The sequence below is a fragment of the Mirounga angustirostris genome, unplaced genomic scaffold, assembly GCF_029215605.1.
Source record: "Mirounga angustirostris isolate CCGP_5_RB_7025 unplaced genomic scaffold, mMirAng1.0.hap1 SCAF_9, whole genome shotgun sequence".
NCBI lineage: Eukaryota > Metazoa > Chordata > Mammalia > Carnivora > Phocidae > Mirounga > Mirounga angustirostris.
The window spans coordinates 71,670,739-71,694,950 of record NW_026991717.1 but is presented as its reverse complement, the minus strand read 5'-3'; the positions used below and the strand labels follow the sequence as shown (position 1 = coordinate 71,694,950).

At 48.6% G+C, this 24,212-nt stretch overlaps 1 protein-coding gene across 3 annotated transcripts; it reads left to right on the top strand.

Moving 5' to 3' along the window:
• Nucleotides 1-389: 389 nt before the first annotated feature.
• On the top strand, nt 390-17,198 carry SALL2 (spalt like transcription factor 2). Of its 3 annotated transcripts, none has more exons than XM_064570792.1 (3): nt 390-1,912; nt 12,157-15,007; nt 15,638-17,198. In XM_064570792.1, exons 1-3 carry the CDS (start codon nt 1,840-1,842, stop codon nt 15,876-15,878), a joined length of 3,165 nt encoding a protein of 1,054 aa, XP_064426862.1. In that variant the 5' UTR covers nt 390-1,839; the 3' UTR covers nt 15,879-17,198. The 3 variants fall into 3 exon arrangements, with proteins under 3 accessions (XP_064426862.1, XP_045756470.1, XP_064426861.1); XM_045900514.3 differs by lacking the exon at nt 390-1,912 and adding an exon at nt 11,556-11,765 and having other exon boundaries at nt 12,157-15,008; nt 15,471-17,198; XM_064570791.1 differs by lacking the exon at nt 390-1,912 and adding an exon at nt 11,832-12,043 and having other exon boundaries at nt 12,157-15,008; nt 15,471-17,198.
• Nucleotides 17,199-24,212: the final 7,014 nt, after the last annotated feature.

Below are 24,212 nucleotides of genomic sequence, written 5' to 3'. Positions count from 1 at the left end.
CCAGGGTCCTGACCCCGAAGGATGGGGAAAATAATGGAGATTCAGTGAACTCCAAAGCAAAGATCAGAGTGCTTCCCAAACCCCTTCAGATGTGGGTACCTGCCTTGTTTCTCACCAGCAACCTTCTGACCATCTGTTGTCTCTCTCTCCCTTTCTTAATATTGTCACACCAGCCTGGATCCAGGTCAGGGAAGAAACCAAGGGAACTTCCAGTTTGCACCGAACGCTGTGAGTGAACTTTGTTTTATTCTTCGCCGAAGACGCAGCCATCAGATATTTACAGCCCTGAGCTCCAAAAAGGAAAAGAATTTCCACTTTCCTAACTGATGGTGTCTCAGATGCTCTCTCATCTCAGCCAGGAGAGTAAAATGTAAATAAGTCCAGGAGAAGAGGACTCGTGCATCATAGTGAGGAGATAGGGCACATCTGGTTATTCTACGCCCAGGAGCGCAGTATGGCCAGAAGTTAAAGAACAATAAATGAATCACCCTTAATGTGCAGGCTGAGCAGGAGACAACTGGTTTGTGGCCAAATGATGTATTTTAGAGATGGAGACATTTTTAAAGGGCAAATATGATATCCACAAGGAAATTATTTCCATAAAATCCCTGACATTTGTTTTCAGCCTCTGAAAACACAAGACCACTTGAGAACTTACTACAGAGAGCTCACCCATTCACCCGAGAGACCATTACACTGTTAGAAAGTTCCTTCATATTGAGCTGGAAGTGCCTCCTTGTAGCTTCCAGTCTGAAGTCCCACAGAATCATCTACATCATCTTCTCAGAGCTGGCATACCTTCAGCCCCAGGAGCTGGACAGGAGCAGGAGAAACAGAAAAGCCAGGAACTCTGTTGCTATTTTAACTGGGATTCCTTAAGATCAATCACTTTTTTTTTTTTCATGCTAGGAGCCTGGTGGCATACTGTACCTTTAATAATATAGAGGGAAAAAATGTTAGCCTGCTGTCAGATGGACCTGTCTGTATTACATCAGAGCTGTGCAACCTTGGATAGGTTACTTAACCTCACTGATCCTTTTGCTTACCTATAAAGAGAATCATCTATAAATAGGAGTAGTCAAACCTGCTGTGCTAATCTTAGAGTTGTAATGCTCAAAATATGTCACGTACATGAAAATATCCTATATGTTATGAAGAGCTCTCTATATATTAAGTTTTACTGTAATGACTGTCCATCTTCATCTTTTTGGCAGCCTTTCATATCCCCATTTTTGACTGGCGGTAGCTGACTTCTTGGCCTCATAATCAGGATATACGGAAAAGTTCTTATTTCAGCTTTATACCCCAGACACAGTCGCATCATCAAACAAGGTGGCATAGAATCGTGAGAGAACCAAAAAGCACTGTGAGGACCTTGGATGAAGAGTTAGAGAGATAAGCAGGGACATTTTCTGAACAGACAGCACAGGGAGAGGCCGGAGCCCTGGCAGTGAGGAGAGGGTTAAATCCTTCCCCTCTGCAGTACAAAAGAAAAGAGTGTGCGGAAAGATTAGGATTTTTGCTTTTACAATGGGAGCTGCAGAAGCGTAGGGAAGAAGCTGAAGAAAAAAAAAGGGGGCGTCTCCCCTTTAAAGACTTGCAGAGATTGAGAGAGAAAGAGAGAGAGAGAGAGAGAGAGAGAGTCAGGGACAGAGAATCGGAGAGAGCGCGGGCCAGTCTGTCTGTCTGTCTCTGGGAAGGGAGAGCGTCTCTGCTTCACAGTGATTAGCACTGGGGGAGAGGCATCCGTTGGCTTCAGACCCAAGGAGAGACCAGACCAGGTCACCCCGGTTAGGACTCAGTGAGCTTTGCCCCTCCCTACCCCACCTCCACCCGGGAATGTCTCGGCGAAAGCAGCGGAAACCCCAACAGTTAATCTCGGACTGCGAAGGTCCCAGCGCGTCTGAGAACGGTGGGTGCCTGGGGAGGGGTGCGGGAGCCCTGAGTCCCAGCCCGTGTGGGTCAGGCCAGGGCAAGGGAGGGCACCCGGGCCACGGGTGAAGCCAGGGGAGGACTTGGTCACTGGGGGTGTGAAGGAATTGGATGCAGGGAGCAAGTAGTAAGGCGTTGACCGGTGCTGGGGAGAAGCCCCCGCTTGGCTTTTCGCAGGATTGATTCTGTTTGTGTTCTCCTTGTTTTTCTCCGAATGAAATGGAGTTTTCAGACTGGCTCTGTCTCCCCACGCACGAGTTTTCTCCCCGGGCCCCCCTTTGCGCACTGGTCTTTGTGCCGTTGCTAAGTAACCTCCTCAGACCTGGGGGCCGGCTCTTAGGGGTGGGATTCCCCCCCTTTTCTTTCCGGAGAGTTGGGTTGCAGGAGGATGAATTGGATAAACGTGAAGGTTGCCCTGAGGGAGAAGAGAAAAAAGTTTCTCATTGTTGGGCTGAGCGGAGAACAGATCAGAGCTCCCAGAGGGAGAGAGCTAATGTCGGTCAGATGCAGCCTGGTTTGGGGTGCGGAGCCATGTCACCTGGGGTAGAGACCGGAGGGCTTAGGTTTGTGCTTCAAGGGAGGCCAAGCTAAACAAACAAACAAACAAACAAACACAAAAAACACAAAAAACAAGTATGAGTCAACATACTTGCATCTTTTTTTTTTAAAGATTTTATTTATTTATTTATTGGAGAGAGAGAATGAGAGAGACAGAGAGCACATGAGAGGGGGGAGGGTCAGAGGGAGAAGCAGGCTCCCCGCCGAGCAGGGAGCCCGATGCGGGACTCGATCCCGGGACTCCAGGATCATGGCCTGAGCCGAAGGCAGTCGCTTAACCAACTGAGTCACCCAGGCGCCCCCTTGCATCTGTTTTTAAAGTAACAGATTTTCTGGGGCCCCTGGCTGGCTCAGTCTAAAGAGCATGCAATGCTTGCTCTTGAGGTTGTGAGTTTGAGTCCCGCATTGAGTGTAGCAATTACTTAAAAAGAATTAAATAAACTTAAAAAAAAAATAAAGGAACAGGTTTTCTCTATGAAGGGGGGAGGGTATTTCCTGTGTTCTTAGAGCAGTCCAGGACGTGGTGGATAGTGAAGCAACGAGGGTATTGAAAAGTGACATTGCCCAAAGTCTCAGAAACAGTGAGAGGCACGCACTGTCAGGACCAAAATCTAGGATTCCTGAGGCTCAGGGCTGGTGGTGCTCACTCTGCTACATTAGGGTTTTTCAAACTTGCTTGATTGTAGATCCGGGCTAGAGTCTGGGAATCTCTATCTTTGCAAGGGATCAGGTAGTTCTAGGATCAGGCAAGTTTTGGACATACTGCTATGGCTATATACATTCATGCTGTGAAAGTCTGGAAGTCCTGCCTCAGGGATAAGCTATTTAGCAAACAGTTGATCCACCCGACAGTGTAGTGTAGTACTAGGAACAAAGGTTCTGAAGCCAGACTTCCAGAATTCAAATCCTGGTTCCACCACTTGGTTAGCTGTGCAACTTTGGTTTACTTTGCCTCTCTGTGCTGTTTCCTCATCTGTGAAACACTAGCTACCTCCTTAGGTTATTGTGAAAATCGGAGTGAGTTAATATGTGTAAAGCACTTGGAAAAATAAATAGCATAAATAAGTGTGGTATGGTAGTCCCTAACAGAAATAAGTACTTAATACGTGTGAGTATTGTTAGTACATATGAGGACATTGGCACTTCCTGCAAGGGCTGAAATATGTCCAACGCTCAGGAACCTCTTGGCGAACTTTAGTATTTCTCTAGGAGACGTGTGCTATGGAAAGCTCTAGCTAGGATACTGTATTTGTAGTGACTAAAATGAAGTTATGGATTCAACTTACCTTTCCACCTGTTGTAAAAAAAAAAAAAAAAATGACCTGAGATTAAATCAGTGCTCCATGTGCTAAGGAACAGCCTTAACAGACATATTGTGTTTTGGATAGAACACATTCTCCTCAAGTCACTGCCTTGCTGGGATCCCACTGTGCCCATATTTAGAGGTTCATGGTGGTGGCATCCTTCCCTCCTGGGACACATTCGCCCTCCTTAATGCTGCTGCAGGCCGGATGTTTCCTCCTCAGGCTCTACAGGAGACTTCCCGTTGCCTCACAGTCCTGCTCCCCTGCTGGCTGGATTGTGGAACAATGCTGAAACACCCCCTGCCTCCAACCGCCCCCCCAAAAAACAACCTCTCCTCTCCTCTTCTCTCCCCACACCTCCCAAGTCTGCTCACCCACAGCCCACACCACTGCTGATGAAGAGCCTGTGAGGGAGTCAAAAGAAACTTTTCACCACTGCCCTGAGTGGATTCTCAAGCCCCTCGAGCTGTAGCTCCCACTTGGGGCGGCGAACACTCCGGGGCATGGGGATGCTGCTACAGAGTTGTCCCCGTAGAAACCGTGCAGGCTCTAATCCAATGGCGGCAAGACATTTGAGCTGGAATTTTGCCTTTGAGCCATAAAAGTCAGAAACATAAATGAGAGGAGCAAGAAGGCAGCAGTAACCTCTTAAGGTCTGCTTTAAGAAAGCTGAAGGGTTTCCTGATCAGAATTCTCCTGAGAGAATTCTGAGAGAAAGATCCTGGGCTACTTGCATGACCCGGAGTGTCACTGGGTCACATCTGGAGATGAGGTGGCTGTCTCTGATCAAATCTAAAATTCCTTCCTGCTCTTACAAGATAGATAGATTTCCTACTCCCTCCTTTTCCATTGGTAGAGTTCTTATTTGCTTACATGATCTTCAGACCCCTGACTTTTCTTTCTACCCCAGAAGACATTTTCTTGTTCTGCATGTGCCCAAATTAGGTGGTGGTGGTGGGGGGGGACTCTATGTTCATCCTCTGGTGTCCCTGTGAAACTATGGGCATCCCTCAGGAATATCAGCAGACATTTATTTAGCAGGTGAGGGTGTCTCCAAGGTTTTCAGGAGCCCTTGCCTTCTTTTAAGCAATGTTTACCATATGTGACAAGCAAATGCTGAGCCTTTGTTGCACATTTATAAGCCTCATCTCTGCGGTGACCTAAGATGTCGCCAAGAAACAGTCTGAAAAGACCTGTTTTCTAGCCCTGTTTTTGTTCAGCTTCCCTGACCAGAACACCAAAAACCTAACAGAATAGTTATTGCACATAAGTGATGAGAAGGAAATAGTCTATTTACTTAAAAACTCTGGAGAGAAAAAAAATTTTCTCTCCCCCTACAGAGTCTAGAAATCTGGATTAGAGAACATAAGGGATGTGACTAGGGAAAATGTAAACTCGTACATCTGGGAAATAAAGGAAACGATCAGAAACCCAGATATTTAGTGAGAAGGAGAAATCAGGACAACAGCCAAACAGATCTAGAGGGAGAAATGGAAGCTGGCAGACATCAAGAGCAGCAAAAGGAGAAGGAAGGCAAAAAGAGAGTTTTGAGGGTTCTGTTCGTCTTCGTATCTGGAAGTAGAGAACATAATCCCTCAGGGTATGGAGCCCAAGCTTTTCAGCCCTTAGTAACCCTGGGTCAAAAAGAAAACATCTCTGTGTAGATAGAAAGTAACTCAGCTGGGGTGCCATATAGAGCACTGGATCAGGAAGCAGAAAAGCTGGCTTTTATTTTTATTTATTTATTTATTTTTAAAGATTTTATTTATTTGACATGGAGAGACACAGCGAGAGAGGGAACACAAGCAGGGGGAGGGGGAGAGGGGGAAGCAGGCTTCCCACCAAGCAGGGAGCCCAATGTGGGGCTTGATCCCAGGACCCTGGGATCATGACCTGAGCCGAAGGCAGACGCTTAACGACTGAGCCACCCAGGCGCCCCGAAAACCTGGTTTTTAATCCAGCTTGGACTTTGAAGCTAGGTGACCTTGGGTGGGGCCATTCTTCTTCCAGGGCTTCAGTGTTTGGCCTTTATTTTTTTATTTTTATTTTTATTTATTTATTTATTTTTAAAGATTTTATTCATTCATTTGACAGGGAAAGAGAGAGAGAGAGCACAAGCAGAGGGAGTGGCAGACAGAGGGAGAGGGAGCAGGCTCCCCGCTGAGTAGAGAACCCAATGTGGGGCTAGATTCCAGGACCCCAGGATCACGACCTGAGCCACCCAGGTGCCCCTATTTTTTTATTTTTAAAAGATTTTATTTATTGGGGTGCCTGGGTGGCTCAGTCGTTAAGCGTCTGCCTTCAGCTCAGGTCATGATCCCAGCGTCCTAGGATCGAGCCCTGCATCGGGCTCCCTGCTCAGTGGGGAGCCTGCTTCTCCCTCTCCCACTCCCCTGCTTGTGTTCCCTCTCTCGCTGTGTCTCTCCCTGTCAAATAAATAAATAAAATCTTTAAAAAAAAAAGATTTTATTTATTTATTTATTTGAGAGAGCGAGCATGAGCGGGGTGAGGGGCAGAGGGAGAAGAAGAAGCAGACTCCCCACTGAACAGGGAGCCTGAGGCGGGCTCAGTCCCAGGACCCCGAGATCATGACCTGAGCTCAAGTCAGACACTTAATCGACTGAGCCCCCCAGGTGCCCCAGCATTTGGCCTTTAAATAATACACTCCTCGGTAATATTTGTGGAGCATTTACTATCTGTCAGGTACTATGCTAGGCCCTGTATGCATTTCCTCTTGTTTATTCCTCCCAACTCCACTATTATTACCTCCATTAAAATTTTTTTTAAGATTTTATTTATTGGGGTGCCTGAGTGGCTCAGTCGTTGGGCGTCTGCCTTAGGCTCAGGTCATGATCTCAGGGTCCTGGGATTGAGCCCCGCATCGGGCTCCCTGCTCGGCGGGGAAGCCTGCCTCTCCCTCTCCCACTCCCCCTGCTTGTGTTCCTGCTCTTGCTATCTCTCTCTCTCTGTCAAATAAATAAATAAAATCTTTAAAAAAAAGACTTTATTTATTTGTCAGAGAAAGCGAGCGCAAGAGTGCACAAGCAGGGGAAGCAGCAGAAGGAGAGGGAGAAGCAGACTCCCCGCTGAGCAAAGAGCCCAACGTGGGACTAGATCCCAGAACCCTGGGACCATGACCTGAGCCGAAGGCAGATGCTTAACCGACTGAGTCACCCAGGCATCCCCCCATTTACTACACATTTTTGAATGTGTAGTAAAACATACATAACAAAATTTACCATTTTAACCATCTGTAAGCATATAACTCAGTGACATTCAGTATATTCACAGTGTTATGTAACCATTACCAATATCCATCTCTAGAACTCTTTCATCCTGCAAAACTGCAACCCTATACCCATTAAACAATAACTCCCCATTCCCCTCTCTCTGCAGTGCCTAGCAATCACCATTCTATTTTCTGTCACTATGAAGTTACCAATTCTAGATACCTCATGTAAAGGAATCATACACTTTGTCCTTTTGTGTCTGGCTTGTTGCACTTAGCATGTTTTCAAGGTTCCTCCATGTTGTAGCCTGTCTAAGAATTGCATTCCCTTTTGAAGCTATACCCCCATTTTAAAGAGAAACCCAAGCCTTAGAGAAATAGAGAAACTTTCCCAAGATCACAAAGATTAGAAAGTGCTGGGACGAGAACTCGGGCCTGTTTGCTTCAGAGCTGGTAATCTTAATCACTTTGCTCAGAGGGTCAGATCTCAGTCCCTTCCAGCAGCAAAAGCCTATGCATTCCTGGCTAAATGCGGAGTCTTTCAATGTCAGAAAAATGTCTCTTTAAAAATCTTTTCGGTGTTTGATCTAAGATATTCCTGTTCTGGAAACAAATATATTTTTCTCACTTAGCACCCCATGTAAACATACCTCAGCACGCCTGTTTGCCTACAATGTTGCATAGGCCATGGGTGCATTACTAGGTGTGGGTAGCAAAGGAGTGAGTATGTGTATGTATTTAGGAGAGAGGCGTGATGCAGAGAACATGGGACATTTCCCCCTTAGAAGTAGTCTATAGCAACAGTAGCAGCAGTTACAGAATCGATTCATAATTATGGAAACTATTAGTGTTGGACCAACACTAACAGTAAGTTTAAGCAGGTGCTTACATAGTGTGCTTTGTTTCTTCAATAGCTGGACGATGCTCGAACTCTGCGTGGAACAAACCTTTATCTTAAAATTAGAAGCATGGCTCAAGATGCACGTATTCTGGTTAAGGCAATACAGTCGCTTAAATTCACAGTCAGGTCTAAATCATAGCAAATTCTGGCAGACAGTCTGTCCTTTGCTGTCCTGCCCACCGCTCCCTTGCGGTGTATTCAATAAACTTCTATCTCCTTTCAAAAAAAAAAAAAAAATTCTGTCCATGGAAGCTGGACACAAGAGAGCTAACCTGTGGCTGTGGGCAGAGGAGAGAGGGAGCCTGACAGGAAGATCTGGCATTGAGCAGCTGGTTTCGCCACTGTCTAAATTTTGTCCAGGTTGAGGGCAGGTAAGATGTGAGGAGCAGGACAGGAGGTTTACTGCGAAGAGCAGTCGCCCGAAAGCTACTGTGGTTCTCATCCTTGGCTGGACATTGGGATCACCTGAGGAATTTTATAAACATACTGATACCTGGAGGCCACCCTCAGGGATTCTAAATTCATTGATCTAGGGTGTGGCCTGGATATCGGGATTTTTAAAGGCTCTGCTGGTAATTTTTTAAAAGATTTTATTTATTTATTTGACAGAGAGAGACACAGCGAGAGAGGGAACACAAGCAGGGGGAGTGGGAGAGGGAGAAGCAGACTCCCCGCTGAGCAGGGAGCCCAACGGGACGCCGGGGTGGCTCAGTCGGTTAAGTGTCTGCCTTCATCTCAGGTCATGATCTTGGGGTCCTGGGATCGAGTCCTGCCAGTAATTTTGATGGGCAGCAAAGTTTGAGAACCACTTGTTCAACTACTATCCTGCTGTGCACTCCCTACCCATTTTTCTCTTTGTTCTCCCTAGCCACGCGCTCCAAAGCCTAGAGCAGCAGTTTAGAGAGCTACCTGGTTTCCTTTTTCCTTGTCATTTCTGCTCTTTATAAATTTAAACAAGCATGTCCAGGTCTTAGTCTCCACGTCCATCCCAGACTTTGTGTGTGACCCAGGATAGCTTACCTCACCTTATCTGCTATCTAGGGACACGGTTACCAGCTTAGTTTATTCCTGTGTTTATGACTTCATTCCTGTCTGCCTAAGAATCCTGCCCCCCTTTTCAGGAGAGGCAGTGAGTGCAAAGTGCTGAGAAAGAGAGGGTTCCTCTTACAGGTGGCTGTTGATCCGTCACCTTTCAGCAGGGACTAAATTTACCTTAAAGAAGAGTGCAGATCGAATTACACATCAGAAAGCAAGTTTCATTAAAGAGCAAGAAAGGGGACAGTGTTTCCCAGGAGAAGATGAAAAGAAAAGGATTTCTTTTCTTGTCGGAAGAGTTGACAAAACAGCAACTTGATATCAAATGTTCAATGCTAATTAACAAATGCTCAGTAGAAAGCCTCCATCTCATTCCCTCTCCCTTGCTGAGGCCAGAGAGCAAATGGCAGGTGGGAGCTACACAGGGCTCTTTCTCTAGCATTAGAGAAGCCTTACAATGTTGATGTGCTTGAGAAAGCACTGGACAGGAGTTGAAATTCCAAATGTTTGCCTCACTGAATTACAGTGTGAACTTGAAAAAGTCACTTCATGTCTCCAAGCTTCAATTTCCGTATGTGTAAAAATAAACAATACCACACTAACCCGTCACCTTCCATAATTGAAATAGATTCCCCTCTCCCTCACCGTAAGGGTCCGGCCTGAAAGCACGGAGCTCATCTGTTTCAGAGCCATCCTTTATAACGTTACGATACTCATGATTATTTGAAGTTTCTAAATATAATTCAGTAAAATGTTCTCATTTTAAAAAGATGGCAAGGGGCGCCTGGGTGGCTCAGTCGTTAAGCGTCTGCCTTCAGCTCAGGTCATGATCCCGGGGTCCTGAGATCGAGCCCCGCATCGTGCTCCCTGCTCTGTGGGGAGTCTGCTTCTCCCTCTCCCACTCCCCCTGCTTGTGTTCCCTCTCTCGCTGTTTCTCTCTCTGTCAGAAAATAAATAAAATCTTTAAAAGAAAAAAAAAGATGGCAAAATTTGCGTTCAAAAGTGAAGTGGATGTTGCCAGTATTAGGTAGTTTTATCTCCATCCAAAAAAGGCTCCTTAATGTTGGCATATGCCCATGATATTAACCAACGTCTTACCTCAGAAATTAATAAGCAGGTTAATAAGCAACATGAAACACTGATCTAATTTTAGTATACGCATATTTTAGGTTATTTTGACTGTTTTGCCATTGACAATGTCAATTCTCTAATCCATAATATTTAAAGTCCCGTATGTTCATATTAACATGATTTGTCGAGTTTTTCAAGTTTTTGTCACCACAGTATTTCTCTGAGAAAGATAACATAGCTACAATATTACCACTTTACAAAAAGGAAAATGGTTGCATGATTGACCACTGTCAGGCAAGGACAGAACTGGGATTAGCACAAGGTGGGTTTACTGATGCCCAAGCGAACCACAAAACTAAGTGACTGGGGGTCAATTCCTGTAAGTAAGATAAACTCCTTCAGGAAGTGGAAAACCTATGAAGACACATTTCAAGGTAGAAAGGGACTGCAGGGTATCTGGTCTAAGAGACATCTCAGCCCTACTTATCTTCTCTGAAGGGGAGGTGGCCTCTGCGGCGGTGAGCTGGTGTTAAGTCATTTCTAGGCATTCAAACCAGATTGGGGCTGAAAGGGCTTTTGGCACTGAGAGGCTGTCTGGTAGCTCCCACTGCATTTTCCCCATTGTTTCAGGAATTCCCCTCCCCCCAGGTTAGAGCTAGGTGGGCCTCTAGGCCCCTGCAGGCCGGCATCTCCCCAACCTCCACAGTCCTTAATAGTGACAGCGTGCAGTGTTGTTGCAAGAGAAGGGCAATGGAGGAAGAAGACGGGCAGGGAAGAGAGTACTAAAGAGGAGATGGCTCCTTGAATAAGCACGAGCTCCATAAATCAGGTGTGGGCCGGGTGATCTGGGGGGTAACTTGCATTCGGCTATTCTGCGGGAGGAGGGGCGGGGAGTAAAGGGGCTCAGTGTTCCGTAGAGAGGGGTCCTGAAATGACTTCCTTGGAAATTCTACCTTGCAGCCTCCCACCCTGAGAAACGTCTTTTGTGGATAGGGATGGGGGTAGGGTGGGAATAAAGGTGAGGAAGACTGGACAAAACTTGGGGTATTTGGGGGTGCGTGTTTTGATGAGGGATGGATGTTCCGGGCTCCCTCAGACCTCTGAGATCAGACCATCCTCTCTGGAGTCCACGTTTTCCAGGCTCAGTAGATCTTTTATCCAAAGAAAAATAAGAGAAGCCTCTCGCTTTGCTCTATTGAGCAGGGCTGGGTTTCCCACTGTGTCCCCATGAGCCTGAGGGGGGTGGGGGCAGGTCTGGGCAAAGACATCTGGAGAAGGGGGGAGCTGGCAGAGTGCAAGGGAAGGTGGACCCCCACCACGTCCCACAAGCACCTGTCACTGAGCCTCCGGCAACCTGCTAGGCTCTGGGCTCCGGCCCCACACACCCACCTCCCACTCCCCGCTCCCGCCCGGCTCCCGAGCAGCTCCTCCCCCATCTCCCCTCTCCCAGCTTTCTCGCTCCAGCTCCTCCCCTCCTCCGTGCCTCCCCGCTCCCCTCCCCCTCCTCCGCGGCTCCCTGCCCCCGCCGCCGCTGCCGCCGATCTCCATCTCTGCAGTCTGGGCCGCTGGGCGCAGAGGCTGCCGCAGCCCCGGCGGCCACCGCCGCCTCCCCCAATCCCGCTACCTATTGTCTCCCACTCTACCCGGCCCTCCACCTCCCCCACAACCATGGCGCACGAAACCGGGAGGAGCTCTCGTCTCGGGGGGCCCTGCGGGGAGCCGGCGGAGCTTGGAGGTGCGGTAGGGCCCTGCCCCGGCAGGGGTGGGGGCGGAGGGGACGCGCGCGGGGTAAGGGACTTTCGGCGGACGGGATGAAATGCACGATTCTCTGCCTAGGACCCCCTCCTCACGCCTGTTCCTTGCGCCCGCGGTGGCCCGGGGTTGGGGGGGTGGGGGACGGACTAGGGAAGGCAGAAGCTTGAGCTTGCCTGCCCCTCCCCACCCCCCCTACCCTGGGGTGTTTCGCGTCCGGGCCGGTCAAGACTGAGCTCGATGCTTCTGCGTGGCCTGATGGTGAGCTCATCTCCCCGCCCCCCACAAGCGGTTACTGGGCTCGTTGTTAATTAGAGCCTTCGCAGGCCCATCCCAACCGCACCACCCACGCTCTCTCCTTGTCTTCTCCCTAGGTGATGCTAGCGAGGAGGACCACCCCCAAGTCTGTGCCAAGTGCTGCGCACAATTCACTGACCCAACTGAATTCCTCGCCCACCAGAATGCATGTTCTACTGACCCCCCTGTAATGGTGATAATTGGGGCCCAGGAGAACCCCCACAACTCTTCGACCTCTTCTGAATCCCGGGCGGAGGGCCAAAATAGTTCCCAGGTCATGGAGGCAGAGCACAGCAACCCCCCGGATTCTGGGTCTTCAGTGCCCACAGATCCCTCCTGGGGCCCAGAGCGGAGAGTAGAGGAGTCTGCAGGGCACTTCCTGGTCGCTGCCACAGGTACAGCAGCTGGGGGAGGCGGGGGCCTGATCTTGGCGAGTCCCAAGCTGGGCGCTACCCCATTACCTCCAGAATCTACCCCTGCACCGCCCCCTCCTCCTCCTCCACCCCCGCCCCCAGGGGTAGGCAGCGGCCACTTGAACATCCCTCTGATCTTGGAAGAGCTCCGGGTGTTGCAGCAGCGCCAGATCCACCAGATGCAGATGACTGAGCAAATCTGCCGCCAGGTGCTGCTGCTTGGCTCCTTAGGCCAGACAGTGGGCACCCCTGCCAGTCCCTCAGAGTTACCTGGGACGGGGACTGCCTCCTCCACCAAGCCCCTGCTTCCCCTCTTCAGCCCCATCAAGCCCGTCCAAACCAGCAAGACGCTGGCACCTTCCTCCTCCTCTTCTTCCTCCTCCTCCTCGGGGGCAGAAACGCCCAAGCAGGCTTTCTTTCATCTTTACCATCCGCTGGGGTCACAGCACCCTTTCTCTGCCGGAGGGGTTGGGCGAAGCCACAAACCCACCCCTGCCCCCTCCCCAGCCCTGCCTGGCAGCACAGATCAGCTGATGGCCTCACCTCATCTGGCATTCCCAGGCACCACGGGACTATTGGCAGCACAGTGTCTCGGGGCAGCTCGAGGCCTTGAGGCTACTGCCTCCCCAGGGCTCCTGAAGCCAAAGAATGGAAGTGGCGAGCTGGGCTACGGGGAAGTGATGGGTCCCTTGGAGAAGCCCGGTGGACGGCACAAGTGCCGCTTCTGTGCCAAAGTATTTGGCAGTGACAGTGCCCTGCAGATCCACCTGCGTTCCCACACGGGTGAGAGGCCCTATAAGTGTAACGTCTGTGGCAACCGCTTTACCACCCGCGGCAACCTCAAAGTGCATTTTCACCGGCATCGCGAGAAGTACCCGCACGTGCAGATGAACCCTCACCCGGTGCCCGAGCACCTAGACTACGTCATCACCAGCAGCGGCCTGCCCTATGGTATGTCCGTGCCGCCAGAGAAGGCCGAGGAGGAGGTGGCCGTGCCCGGTGGAGGCGTGGAACGCAAGCCCCTGGTGGCCTCCACCGCAGCACTCAGCGCCACCGAGAGCCTCACGCTGCTGTCCACCGGCGCGGGCGCAGCCGCGGCTCCTGCGCTGCCTGCTTTCAACAAGTTTGTGCTCATGAAGGCAGTAGAGCCAAAGAGCAAAGCTGATGAAAATACCCCTCCGGGGAGTGAGGGCTCAGCCATCACCGGGGTGGCAGAAGGTGGCACGGCAGCCCGAATGCAGCTGAGTAAGCTGGTGACTTCGCTCCCCAGCTGGGCGCTGCTTACCAACCACTTTAAGTCCACAGGGAGCTTCCCCTTCCCCTATGTGCTGGAGCCCCTGGGGGCCTCACCCTCCGAGACCTCGAAGCTGCAGCAACTGGTAGAAAAGATTGACCGGCAAGGAGCTGTGGCAGTGGCCTCTAGCGCCTCGGGAGCCCCCACCACCTCGGCGCCCGCGAGCTCGTCCGCCGCCTCATCGGGACCTAACCAGTGTGTCATCTGCCTCCGGGTGCTGAGCTGTCCCCGCGCGCTGCGCCTGCACTATGGGCAACACGGAGGTGAGCGGCCCTTCAAATGCAAAGTGTGTGGCCGAGCTTTCTCCACCCGGGGCAACCTGCGCGCACATTTCGTGGGCCACAAGGCCAGCCCAGCCGCCCGGGCCCAGAACTCGTGCCCCATCTGCCAGAAGAAGTTCACCAACGCTGTCACTCTGCAGCAGCACGTTCGGATGCACCTGGGGGGCCAGATCCCCAACGGTGGTACCACGCTCGCCGAAGGCGGGGGAGCTGCCCCGGAAAATGGCGCTGAGCAGCCCACAGTCTCGGGCCCGGGGAGCTTCCCCCAGCAGCCGTCCCAGCAGCCGTCCCCGGAAGAGGAGTTGTCTGAAGAGGAGGAGGAGGACGAGGAAGAGGAGGAAGATGTGACTGATGAAGATTCCCTGGCAGGGAGAGGCTCAGAGAGTGGAGGCGAGAAGGCAATATCCGTGCGAGGTGACTCAGAAGAGGCTTCGGGGGCGGAGGAGGAAGTGGGGACCGTGGGGACAGCGGCGGCGGCGGCAGTAGCCAACGCTGGGAAGGAGATGGAAAGCAATGAGAAAGTGATTCAACAGCCTTCCCTGCCGCCGCCGCTGCCTCCGCCGCCTCCACCGCCGGCCGACAGCCTGGATCAAACACAGCCCATGGAGCAGGGAGGCGGTGATGTTGCCGGAGGCATGGAAGCGGGGGCCAGAGCGGAGAGGAGCTCGAGCCCAACGGCAGCACTCAGCCGGGAAGGGGAAGGCAGCGGCAGCGCCTCGGTGGAGCTGAGCATGCAGGAGGCCATGAGAAAGGAGCCGGGCGAGAGCAGTAGCAGAAAGGCCTGCGAGGTGTGTGGTCAGAGCTTTGCCACGCAGGCAGCCCTGGAGGAGCATCAGAAGACCCACCCCAAGGAGGGGCCGCTCTTCACTTGTGTTTTCTGCAGGCAGAGCTTTCTCGAGCGGGCTATCCTCAAGAAGCATATGCTGCTGGCTCACCACCAGGTACAACCCTTTGCCCCCCACGGCCCTCAGAATATTGCTGCTCTTTCCTTGGTCCCAGGCTGCTCACCTTCCATCACTTCCCCGGGGCTCTCCCCCTTTCCCCGAAAAGATGACCCCACGATCCCATGAGCCTGTTTTTCTGTACCTGCTGCCCCTTGACCCAGGGAGCAGAAACCGAGAGCTCTGTAGAAGGACCTCTAAGATGTATGAGCCCTTATTTGTCTTTTTCTCTGAGTCCTTCTGTGATACCTCCCTAGTGGCTTTTTTCTAGTCCCCGAGCTTGGAAATAGTTGTGCTCACAGGGGGATGGTCCCCTGATGAATTTTTCTTCCCTCTTCACTCGTTGTACCTGAGGAAAATAGATTCTCTACAGCTTTCACCTTCCCAAGGGGAACCCTCTCCAGCTTCCCTGGGGTGACCCTTCTCCCCTCTCCTTTCTTCCTCTCCCTTTCCCTTTGGCAGGTGCACCTGAGCACCCACATTTGGAATTGCAGCCCAGCCCGAAGGGGCCGGCAGCTGTCTCTGGAGGGCCCAGTGCCACTCCTCTCTGGTGACCAGGTCAACCTGCAGGACTTCCTATCCCAGGACATTCCTGTCCAACTGGTGAGGGTAGGTCCCCTGTCTTTCTGGAACCAGTACACAGCTTTCCTGTCAAGTGACCTGCCCACCAAGCCCCGGAGTTCCGGCTCCGCCTCCACTACCACTTTAGGCCTGGCGCCATCAGTGCTCTTTGGCCCGGGAATTGTGGCTGGGAACGTGCCTCCGGCAATGGGATCCAGAGAGGCCAAGGAGAAGAGAGCCCCCCTCTTCCTATTTCGGTCTCCTGCATCCAGGGCAGTGCCTAAGAAGCCCACCATAGAAGAAAAGTAGCAAACTGTATATTCCTTCTTTTCCCTGCTCCAGAAGGTGCCAGCAGTGAAGACACAACAATATCTGTATCTGGCGGCCCGGCCCTACGGGGTAGGGGGAAATGAAGGGCGTATAGGACATTCTTCCCAGTACATTCCCGTTCAGGCGAAGGTGTTGGCTGGTCAATATGCCAAGACACCTCCAGCTTCTCCTATTCCTTCATCATGGCCTCTCAAAGTTAGGAAACAAGCAGATGTCTTGCCAACAGGTCTCCCGTGGGATATTTTGGGAACTGCGAAGCTCATATCTTTAAGAAGCATCATTGGTGGGGGGGGGGGGGTTGAAAGAGTAATGATGGAGAGTTGAAGAGTGTTGCTAAAGCATAGGGCTTGCTGGGAACCTATGCGATTAAGAAAAGGGCATGGTGTGAGGGAGGGGACCTCCGATTCTTGACTGGATGGGTCTCATGAATGTTCTTTTGGACTATTAGTGACTTGCTGTGTAGCACTGCACCACAGGTCATAGGGGATTTCCTAGCACTAGTGTGCTTCTAGTTTTAGATAACTCCCTCCTTATTCCCTGGCCCCTTGGATTTTCCTTGTCTTCCTTTCTCAAGGCCTATTTCCTCCCCCATTTTGCCTGTCTATGGACCAGGGCTTATGTCTTTGCCACTGTCTGGGTCTTAGAGTCCCAGACTTTGGGAGACGAGCTCTAGGTGGTGTCCTCCCTGCCTCCGTCTTGTAATGAGATGTAGTATTTACTCTTAACATAGGATCATTTGGAACAGGAGTTCTGAGGAGGAGAGAGTGAGAGTTCTGCTACTGACTGACTTGAATGATGGTTTCTCCTCCAAAGGTATATAGGCTCCAGAGCTTCCTAACATAGTAAAATGTGAAGAGCAGACAAGGGACATGCTAGTGTCTTTCCCTTTTCATTAAAAGTGTTTTAACCAAATATTTGTGTGTTTTTCCTTATTTCATGATTAAATAGCCAGCTGGGGTGTGATATGGGCATTCCCTAACATTGAGATTCCCTTCCCACCTACATCTCCTGCCAAAGCTGAACATATGGTGTTGAAATATTTAATTTATTCAGCCTTGTCCTAAAACAACCTCCAGTGAATGTGATTTCCCTGTGGAAATGGAGTTTATGTTCTCAAAAAGTAAAGGATTTGTCCATTGTGTGCATTCATTGTCTAGATTTTGTTCTTTGCCCAGAACTTTCCACCACCAGGCTTTTGTGGGGTCTTTTTTTGTTTGTTTTGTTTGGAGGTTGGAAGCTGTTTCTTTGTCTTTCCTGAACCCCAGGCTAGCCTACCTGATCTGCAGAACCAAGATGAATTAATCTTTATGATCCTTGAGATCTGATGTTATAAACAGGAAAAAAAAGTAATTCAACACTAATAATTTCTACCAGCGGGATAATTTAAAGGAAGATTCTTAGCAGAGGAAGTACGTGTGGAGTGGGGGTGTGAAATGAAACATAGACATTTTTTACCTTGTCTCTCCACGACTTGGTGAGGTTTAGATTTGACTCTAAGACCTTGTTTTTTTAGAGAACAGTCCCCAGAATTTTTTTATAATATCACTGAATCTTAGTGCTACATGGATGGGGCTGGTAAAATGGTTTGCCCAAAGTCACTCAGCCAATTAGTGGCAGACTTGGATTAAGGAACCCAGTGATCAGGGACAGTGCTTGTTTCCTGCTACACCATTTAAGATTCCTGATGTGAGACCGGCTGGAAGACCGAAAGGAGGAGGTGAGTAAACCTATTCTTGGCTCAATCCAAAGTAAAGAACCGTTTGATTCTAGTTGCCCCCACTAGGGCAGTACAGGTCCCCTTTAAAAGGTCCTGGTGAATAGGAATACAGGGGAATCTTGTGAAGTCAACTGGGGAAGAAACAGCTTCTGCCTCTTTAATTCCTAGCAAAGCTTTGTAAATCTTTTTCTCCTTTCAGCCTACGGAAGGAGGTAGGTCACCAATCCTATTCCATTTACCTCCCTTACCCCCACTGGACATAGATAATGCCATTTAACTAATTAAAGTAGACTTGCCCTCTCTTTATATGCCAGTTCCCATTATGGTAACAGCTATTGGTAAGGCTTTGACTCATGGATACTTCTTTGGGCAGGTCCGCACTGCGCCTGACTCCCCACACCCCTTCTTCATTGCTCTACTTTATTTTCCCTTCTGTCTCCTTTTTATTCTTTTTATTCTCCTGTCCTGCTTTTTCTTCTTTGTTGACCTCTCTTATCTGACAGCTTTAATTTTTTTTTCTTTTCTCTCATCACCTTTATTCTGTCTCTTAGAGCCTTTAGTTTCTTCCGTCTATAGCCCCTCCAATCCTCACCCTCAGCCTCCCATTTCTCACTCTCAATCACTTTTCATCTGATCATCTTTTCAGAAGGTGAATTAACTCTAACTTGCTGGAACAAGAATGTAAATAAATGTGGCTTGCAAAACATACATATAGTGGATCCAGTTCAAACTGGATGGATGCAAAGCATCACTATTATAAGGCAGATTTGCTCATTCATTCAGTTAATTTCTGAGGATTTATTTTGTTTCAGAGACCAAGTGTTGGGCGGGTCCAAAAGTAAGTAAGACACTTCTGCCCCTATGGGAGCTCAGTCTAGGATGAAGAAAAATATAAACATTTTTATATGGTGGTGGTAGTAAATAGTATGATAGATGCAAACAATGGCCTGCAGGTTCCCAGAGAGGGAAATAACTCATAATGCAAAGATGGAGAAGGGGGAGAGGGTGTACGATTCTCTTGAATTCAGTTTTCATAATAACCACTCAAATATATTAATAATCCATTCAACAACCTCAGGACCAATGCAGTTATCATTTAAGAACCTATGTAAGATATGCCAAGTCCCCTTTGGCAGATACAGAGGTGTGTTGCTTTAGAGGTTCCCCTTTACAGAAGAACTGGCTACCCAGCTGCAAGAAGCCTGATACACTGACATCCTTCAACCGCTCCACTCTTCAGCCTCTGGCCAAAGACTGAGCAAGATGGTGAGTGGTACAGGAGCTTAGGCATTGCCATGAAACATGGCACTCTAATGACCGTTTTTACTCTGGAATTCCCCGTTGGACTGGCAGAGATGGTCAGGTCTGCCTCATAGTCTGACAGTTCTTCCTGCCCCAAACTGCTTTTACCCCCTTTTCCTTTTATAGGTGTTACTCCCCATTACAACTTTTGGAATCCTAATTCTGCCTTCCCATCTGCTTCTCGGAGTTTTCAACCTGTATTACTCATGAAAAAGGCCTAGATTCTATTGGCACATTTTCATCTTTCACAAACTCCTACTCCTGAGGCTCTGGTTACCATTACTGGAACTTGTTAGTAAATCAAGGAGTGTGTGTCTCCTGACCCGCAAGACACACTTCACTGGTATTACTCTCAATTAGACCCAACTTTGACTTTTCTTTTCCTTGTTTTTATCTAATGTTTAACTTTTTTTTTTTTTTTTAAGATTTTCTTTATTTATCTGACAGAGACACAGTGAGAGAGGGAACACAAGCAGGGGGAGTGGGAGAGGGAGAAGCAGGGGGAGTGGGAGAGGGAGAAGCAGGCTTCCTGCGGAGCAGAGAACCGGATGCAGGGCTTGGTCCCAGGACCCTGGGATCATGACCCGAGCCGAAGGCAGATGCTTAACGACTGAGCCACCCAGGTGCCCCAGTTTAACTTTTTTTTTTTAAGATTTATTTATTTAGGGGTGCCTGGGTGGCTCAGTTGTTAAGCGTCTGCCTTTGGCTCAAGTCATGATCTCAGGGTCCTGGGATCAAGCCCCACATTGGGCTCCCTGCTCGGCGGGAAGCCTGCTTCTCCCTCTCCCATTCCCCCTGCTTGTGTTCCTGCTCTCGCTATCTCTCTCTCTGTCAAATAAATAAATAAAATCTTTTTTTAAAAAGGTTTTATTTATTTATTTGAGAAAGAGCATGAGCAGGGGGGAAGGGCAGAGGGCGAGGGAAACAAGCAGACTACTCGCTGATCAGAGAGCCTGACTCTGGCTCGATCCCAGGACTCTGAGATCATGACCTGAGCCAAAATTAAGTGCCAGATGCCCAACTGACTGAGCCAACCAGGCACCTCTAACTTTTATTTTTTTGAGATTTTTTTTAAACTAATCTCTACATCCAACGTGGGGCTCGAACTCATATCCCTGAGATCAAGAGTCGCATGTTCTTCTGACTGAGCCAGCCAGGCGCCCCTCTAATGCTTAATTTAATAACAGATTGACTAACCCCAGTGGACATTTTGCTTTTGATCGTATAATAAAAATTGGGTAAGAAAAAAACTTAAGGGGGCGCCTGGGTGGCTCAGTCATTAAGCGTCTGCCTTCGGCTCGGGTCATGATCCCAGCATCCCGGGATCGAGCCCCGTATCGGGCTCTCTGCTCCACAGGAAGCCTGCTTCTCCCTCTCCCTCTCCCCCTCCCCCTGCTTGTGTTCCTGCTCTCGCTATCTCTCTCTCTGTCAAATAAATAAATAAAATCTTTAAAAAAAAAGAAAAAGAAAAAAACTTAAGGAAAAAGCCATTTGACTAAAGAACAAGTAAGAAGTACAGTAGTATTTGGTCAGTATTGTGGATGTTTCAGTAATCCATTTGTTATGCAACAAACCATCCCAATACTTAGTATCTTAAACAATAATTATATAATTGCCTATGATTCCATGAATTGTCTAGGCAGGCCTCAGATAGGATGTCTTGTCTATGTTCCGTGTAGTGAGGGTTGAGCTCACTTGGGCAACTCTGATTTGGGCTGGAGGATCCAAGATGGCTTCATTCACTTTTGGCCCTTCAGCTGAGTGGCTGGAATGTTGGGGCCTCTTTCTTTATTGTCTTTTCATCCTGTGGGCCCCTTTCCCTTTCAAGTCTTTCAATCTCTAGGATATCTCTTTCTCTCTCTCAGGGTAAATGGGCTCCCATGATGGCCCAGGTCTGCAAGAAGGTAAAAGCAGTGCAAGCTGCAAGGCTCTTAAGGCCTAGACTCTGAAACTCAAAGAATATCACTTCTGCCACATTCTGTTGGCCAAACTAGTCAAAAGGCCTGCTCAGATCCAAGAGGAGAGAAAATAAGCTTTACCTCTTAAAAGGAAGAGTGGCAAAGTCACCCTGCATAAAGGCATATGGGATGGGAAGCATTGTGACTAACTCTAGAAACAGTCTACGACAGCAGATATGAAGAAAAGTTAAGAAATGTAGTGCATGCAGCACTCCTCTGCTCACAACTAGGCTTGCACTATGTCTTGACTAGAAGAGGTCTGGCTAAGGTTCCTTTTCCTATGCACTGCTCAGGATTGTATGCAGACTGGCTAAGAGTGGGCAGAAAACTGGTCATGAGGAGTCTAGAAAGAATCCCCCTATAAGCAGAGCATGCTGAGTGGCCCTCCTGTGCTCCTAAAATTTGCCTGATTTACTAATGTAATAATTTACCCAAAGTGAATGTGAAAGCAAAGACTTCTGGAAGCTGCCCTTGATTTGGCTGACTTTCAGGAATATCTGTTCTACTTCTTTGGCTTCCTCTGTAGGTAAGGGGAGGCAATACAGGCCTTAGATATCTTGAATTCTACCAGAGACTGAATCTCTTCCACTAGAAAATCCTTCCTTTCCTAGACAAAAATGCTTATATTGTTTAGGGGTTAACCTATGGAATTCCATCTTCAAGATGAATCAACTCCTTTCTTCTACAAGGCTATGTCCAATACTCTTTTCTCCCCCAAGACTATTTAACTTAACTGCTATATGATTTCTATATATTTTATTTCTATATGTTAAGGATCTTGAACGAAAGTGATCTTATAACAAGTGAGGGATTCAGATTTGTGAACAATGAACTCTTAACAATTTTTTTAAAATGGATTTTAGGTTTTTGGGTTTTTTTTTTTTAAAGTATTTTATTTATTTATTTGAGAGAGAGCACAGAGGGAGAGTGAGAGGGAGAAGCAGACTCCCCACTGGGTAGGGAGCCCAATGTGGGCCGAATCCCAGGACCTTGAGACCACGACCCGAGCTGAAGGCAGATGCCTAACTGAGCCACCCAGGCGCCCCTTAACAATTCTATAATATAGGTGTGCCTGGGTGGCTCAGTCAGTTAAGTGTGTGCCTTCAGCTCAGGTCATGATCCCAGGGTCCTGGGATTGAGCCCCAAGTTGGGCTCCCTGCTTAGCGGGAAGCCTGCTTCTTTCCCTCCCTCTGCTTATGCTCTCTCTCTGTCAGATAAAAAAAAAAAAATCTGTAATATAGCATTAATGGTATTATCTTACTTCAGGAATGATACATGTGTCTAAACATAGGGCCACACAGGATACATCCCAAACGAAAGTACAAAAGCATCCCTTGTCCACTTTCTTGGCAGTTGCTAGACCCAGGTCCTTAAAGGAAGCCAAAACCCTTAGGTAGAGCAGTCCCCTTCAGTAGTCTTCCATGATCTCATATCAGCCAACTTTTCCAAGAGTATTTCAGCTGAGGAAGATAGCATTTTCCTTTGAATTAAGTATAGTCCTGAGAATTAAATGTCCAGAGATACTCATGTGAGCCCATATACATTTCTGTGTCCTCTGCTTGAAGGCTCACATATAAAGTCATGCATCTCAAACAAACAAACAAACAAACAAACACACAAAGTTACACGTCTCAAAAGATGGTGTAAATTGCCTAGTAAGTATATTAAATTGAGAAAAAAGGTTGGAAATGAATATTTTGATCATTACTAAATCTTTGCTGAATAAATGGATGAAACTGCTACATTCCAATACACATACATCTTTCTTCTCAATAGCTCCCACTTCTCATATTCACCCATTCCTTTCCATTACTATCCATAACCAGCTTCTGAGTTAATTAAAGGCCCTATCACCAAACACGGCTGAAATAAGCTACTAACTGGGGTGCTTTGCAGGCTCCACTGGTAGAGCGTGTGACCCTTTAACAGTTTTTTTTTTTTTTAATATTTTATTTATTTATTTGACAGAGAGAGAGATCACAAGTAGGCAGGCAAGCAGGCAGAGGGAGAGGGAGAAGCAGGCTCCCTGCTGAGCATGGATCCCCGTGCAGGAAGGCGGAAGCTCTATCCCAGGACACTGGGATCATGACCTGAGCTGAAGGCAGACGCTTAACCGACTGAGCCACCCAGGCACCCCAAGGGGTTTTGGGTTCAAGCCCCACCTTGGGCATAGAGCCTACTTTAAAAAAAAAAAGGCTACTGGGGCGCCTGGGTGGCTCAGTCGTTAGGCGTCTGCCTTCGGCTCAGGTCATGATCCCGGGGTCCTGGGATCCAGCCCCGCATCGGGCTCCCTGCTTGGCGGGAAGCCTGCTTCTCCCTCTCCCACTCCCCCTGCTTGTGTTCCCTCTCTCGCTGTGTCTCTCTCTGTCAAATAAATAAATAAAATCTTTAAAAAAAAAAAAAGGCTACTATTTTCCCTGTCTCTAAACTCTCCTTCCTCCCCATCTCAATCCAACTAGAACACTAGATTAATCTTTAAAGAGCTGCCTATTCACAAACCCTAAAGTGTTCCCTGCTGTATTCTGAATAAATTGTAACTTCTTTACTAAGGTAACATGTACCCTTTTCCATCCGGCCTCACATATGGAAACGTAAATGACCTCCTAAATTCTCTAATGTAATTCTCTTTGTTCTAGCAAACCAATCTGGATTGGCAGGATATACATCATGATTTCCTAACTCTAGATCTTTTCTTTTTATCATGTCCTCAGCCTGGAATTTTCTCCTATAGCTTCATCTGTTGAAGCCATAGCTGTCATTTCAATCCTGAACCTTTTTTATTTTAAGTAAGCTCCATCCCTTGATCCCAGGACCCGGCTGGGGAGGCAGATGCTCAACCGACTGAGTCTCCCAGGTGTCCCCAAATAAAATCTTAACAACAACAAAAAAGATATCTGCACCATCAGTCCTCCTCTTTTTCTTTTTTAAATAAATGTGGTTTTAAAAAAAAAATTGAGAGAGGGGCAGGTGGTGGAGAGTGGGGGGAGGCAGAGAGAGAGGGGAGGGGAGAAGCAGACACCCTGTTGAACAGGGACCCAGCCATGTGGCTAGACACCAGGACCCTGGCCTCATGACCTGAACCTAAGGCAGATGCTTAACCAATTGAGCTACCCAGGAGCCCCAGTCCTCCTTCTCTTTCAAAGGAGGGCACCTCCAGGCACACACCTATAGACTGTAAACCAATGTAATAGCTGTATCTTTTTTTTTTTTTTTTTAAGATTTTATTTATTTGACACAGAGAGAGACAACGAGAGAAGGAACACAAGCAGGGGGAGCGGGAGAGGGAGAAGCAGGCTTCCCGCAGAGCAGGGATTCCCCACGCAGGGCTGGATTCCA

Coding starts and splice junctions, on each gene's coding strand:
- SALL2 (XM_045900514.3), top strand. CDS start 11,699: ATGGCGCACGAAACCGGGAGGAGCTCTCGTCTCGGGGGGCCCTGCGGG. Junction 11,766..12,156: donor GGAGCCGGCGGAGCTTGGAG/GTGCGGTAGGGC, acceptor TCTTCTCCCTAG/GTGATGCTAGCGAGGAGGAC. Junction 15,009..15,470: donor TGCTGCTGGCTCACCACCAG/GTACAACCCTTT, acceptor TCCCTTTGGCAG/GTGCACCTGAGCACCCACAT.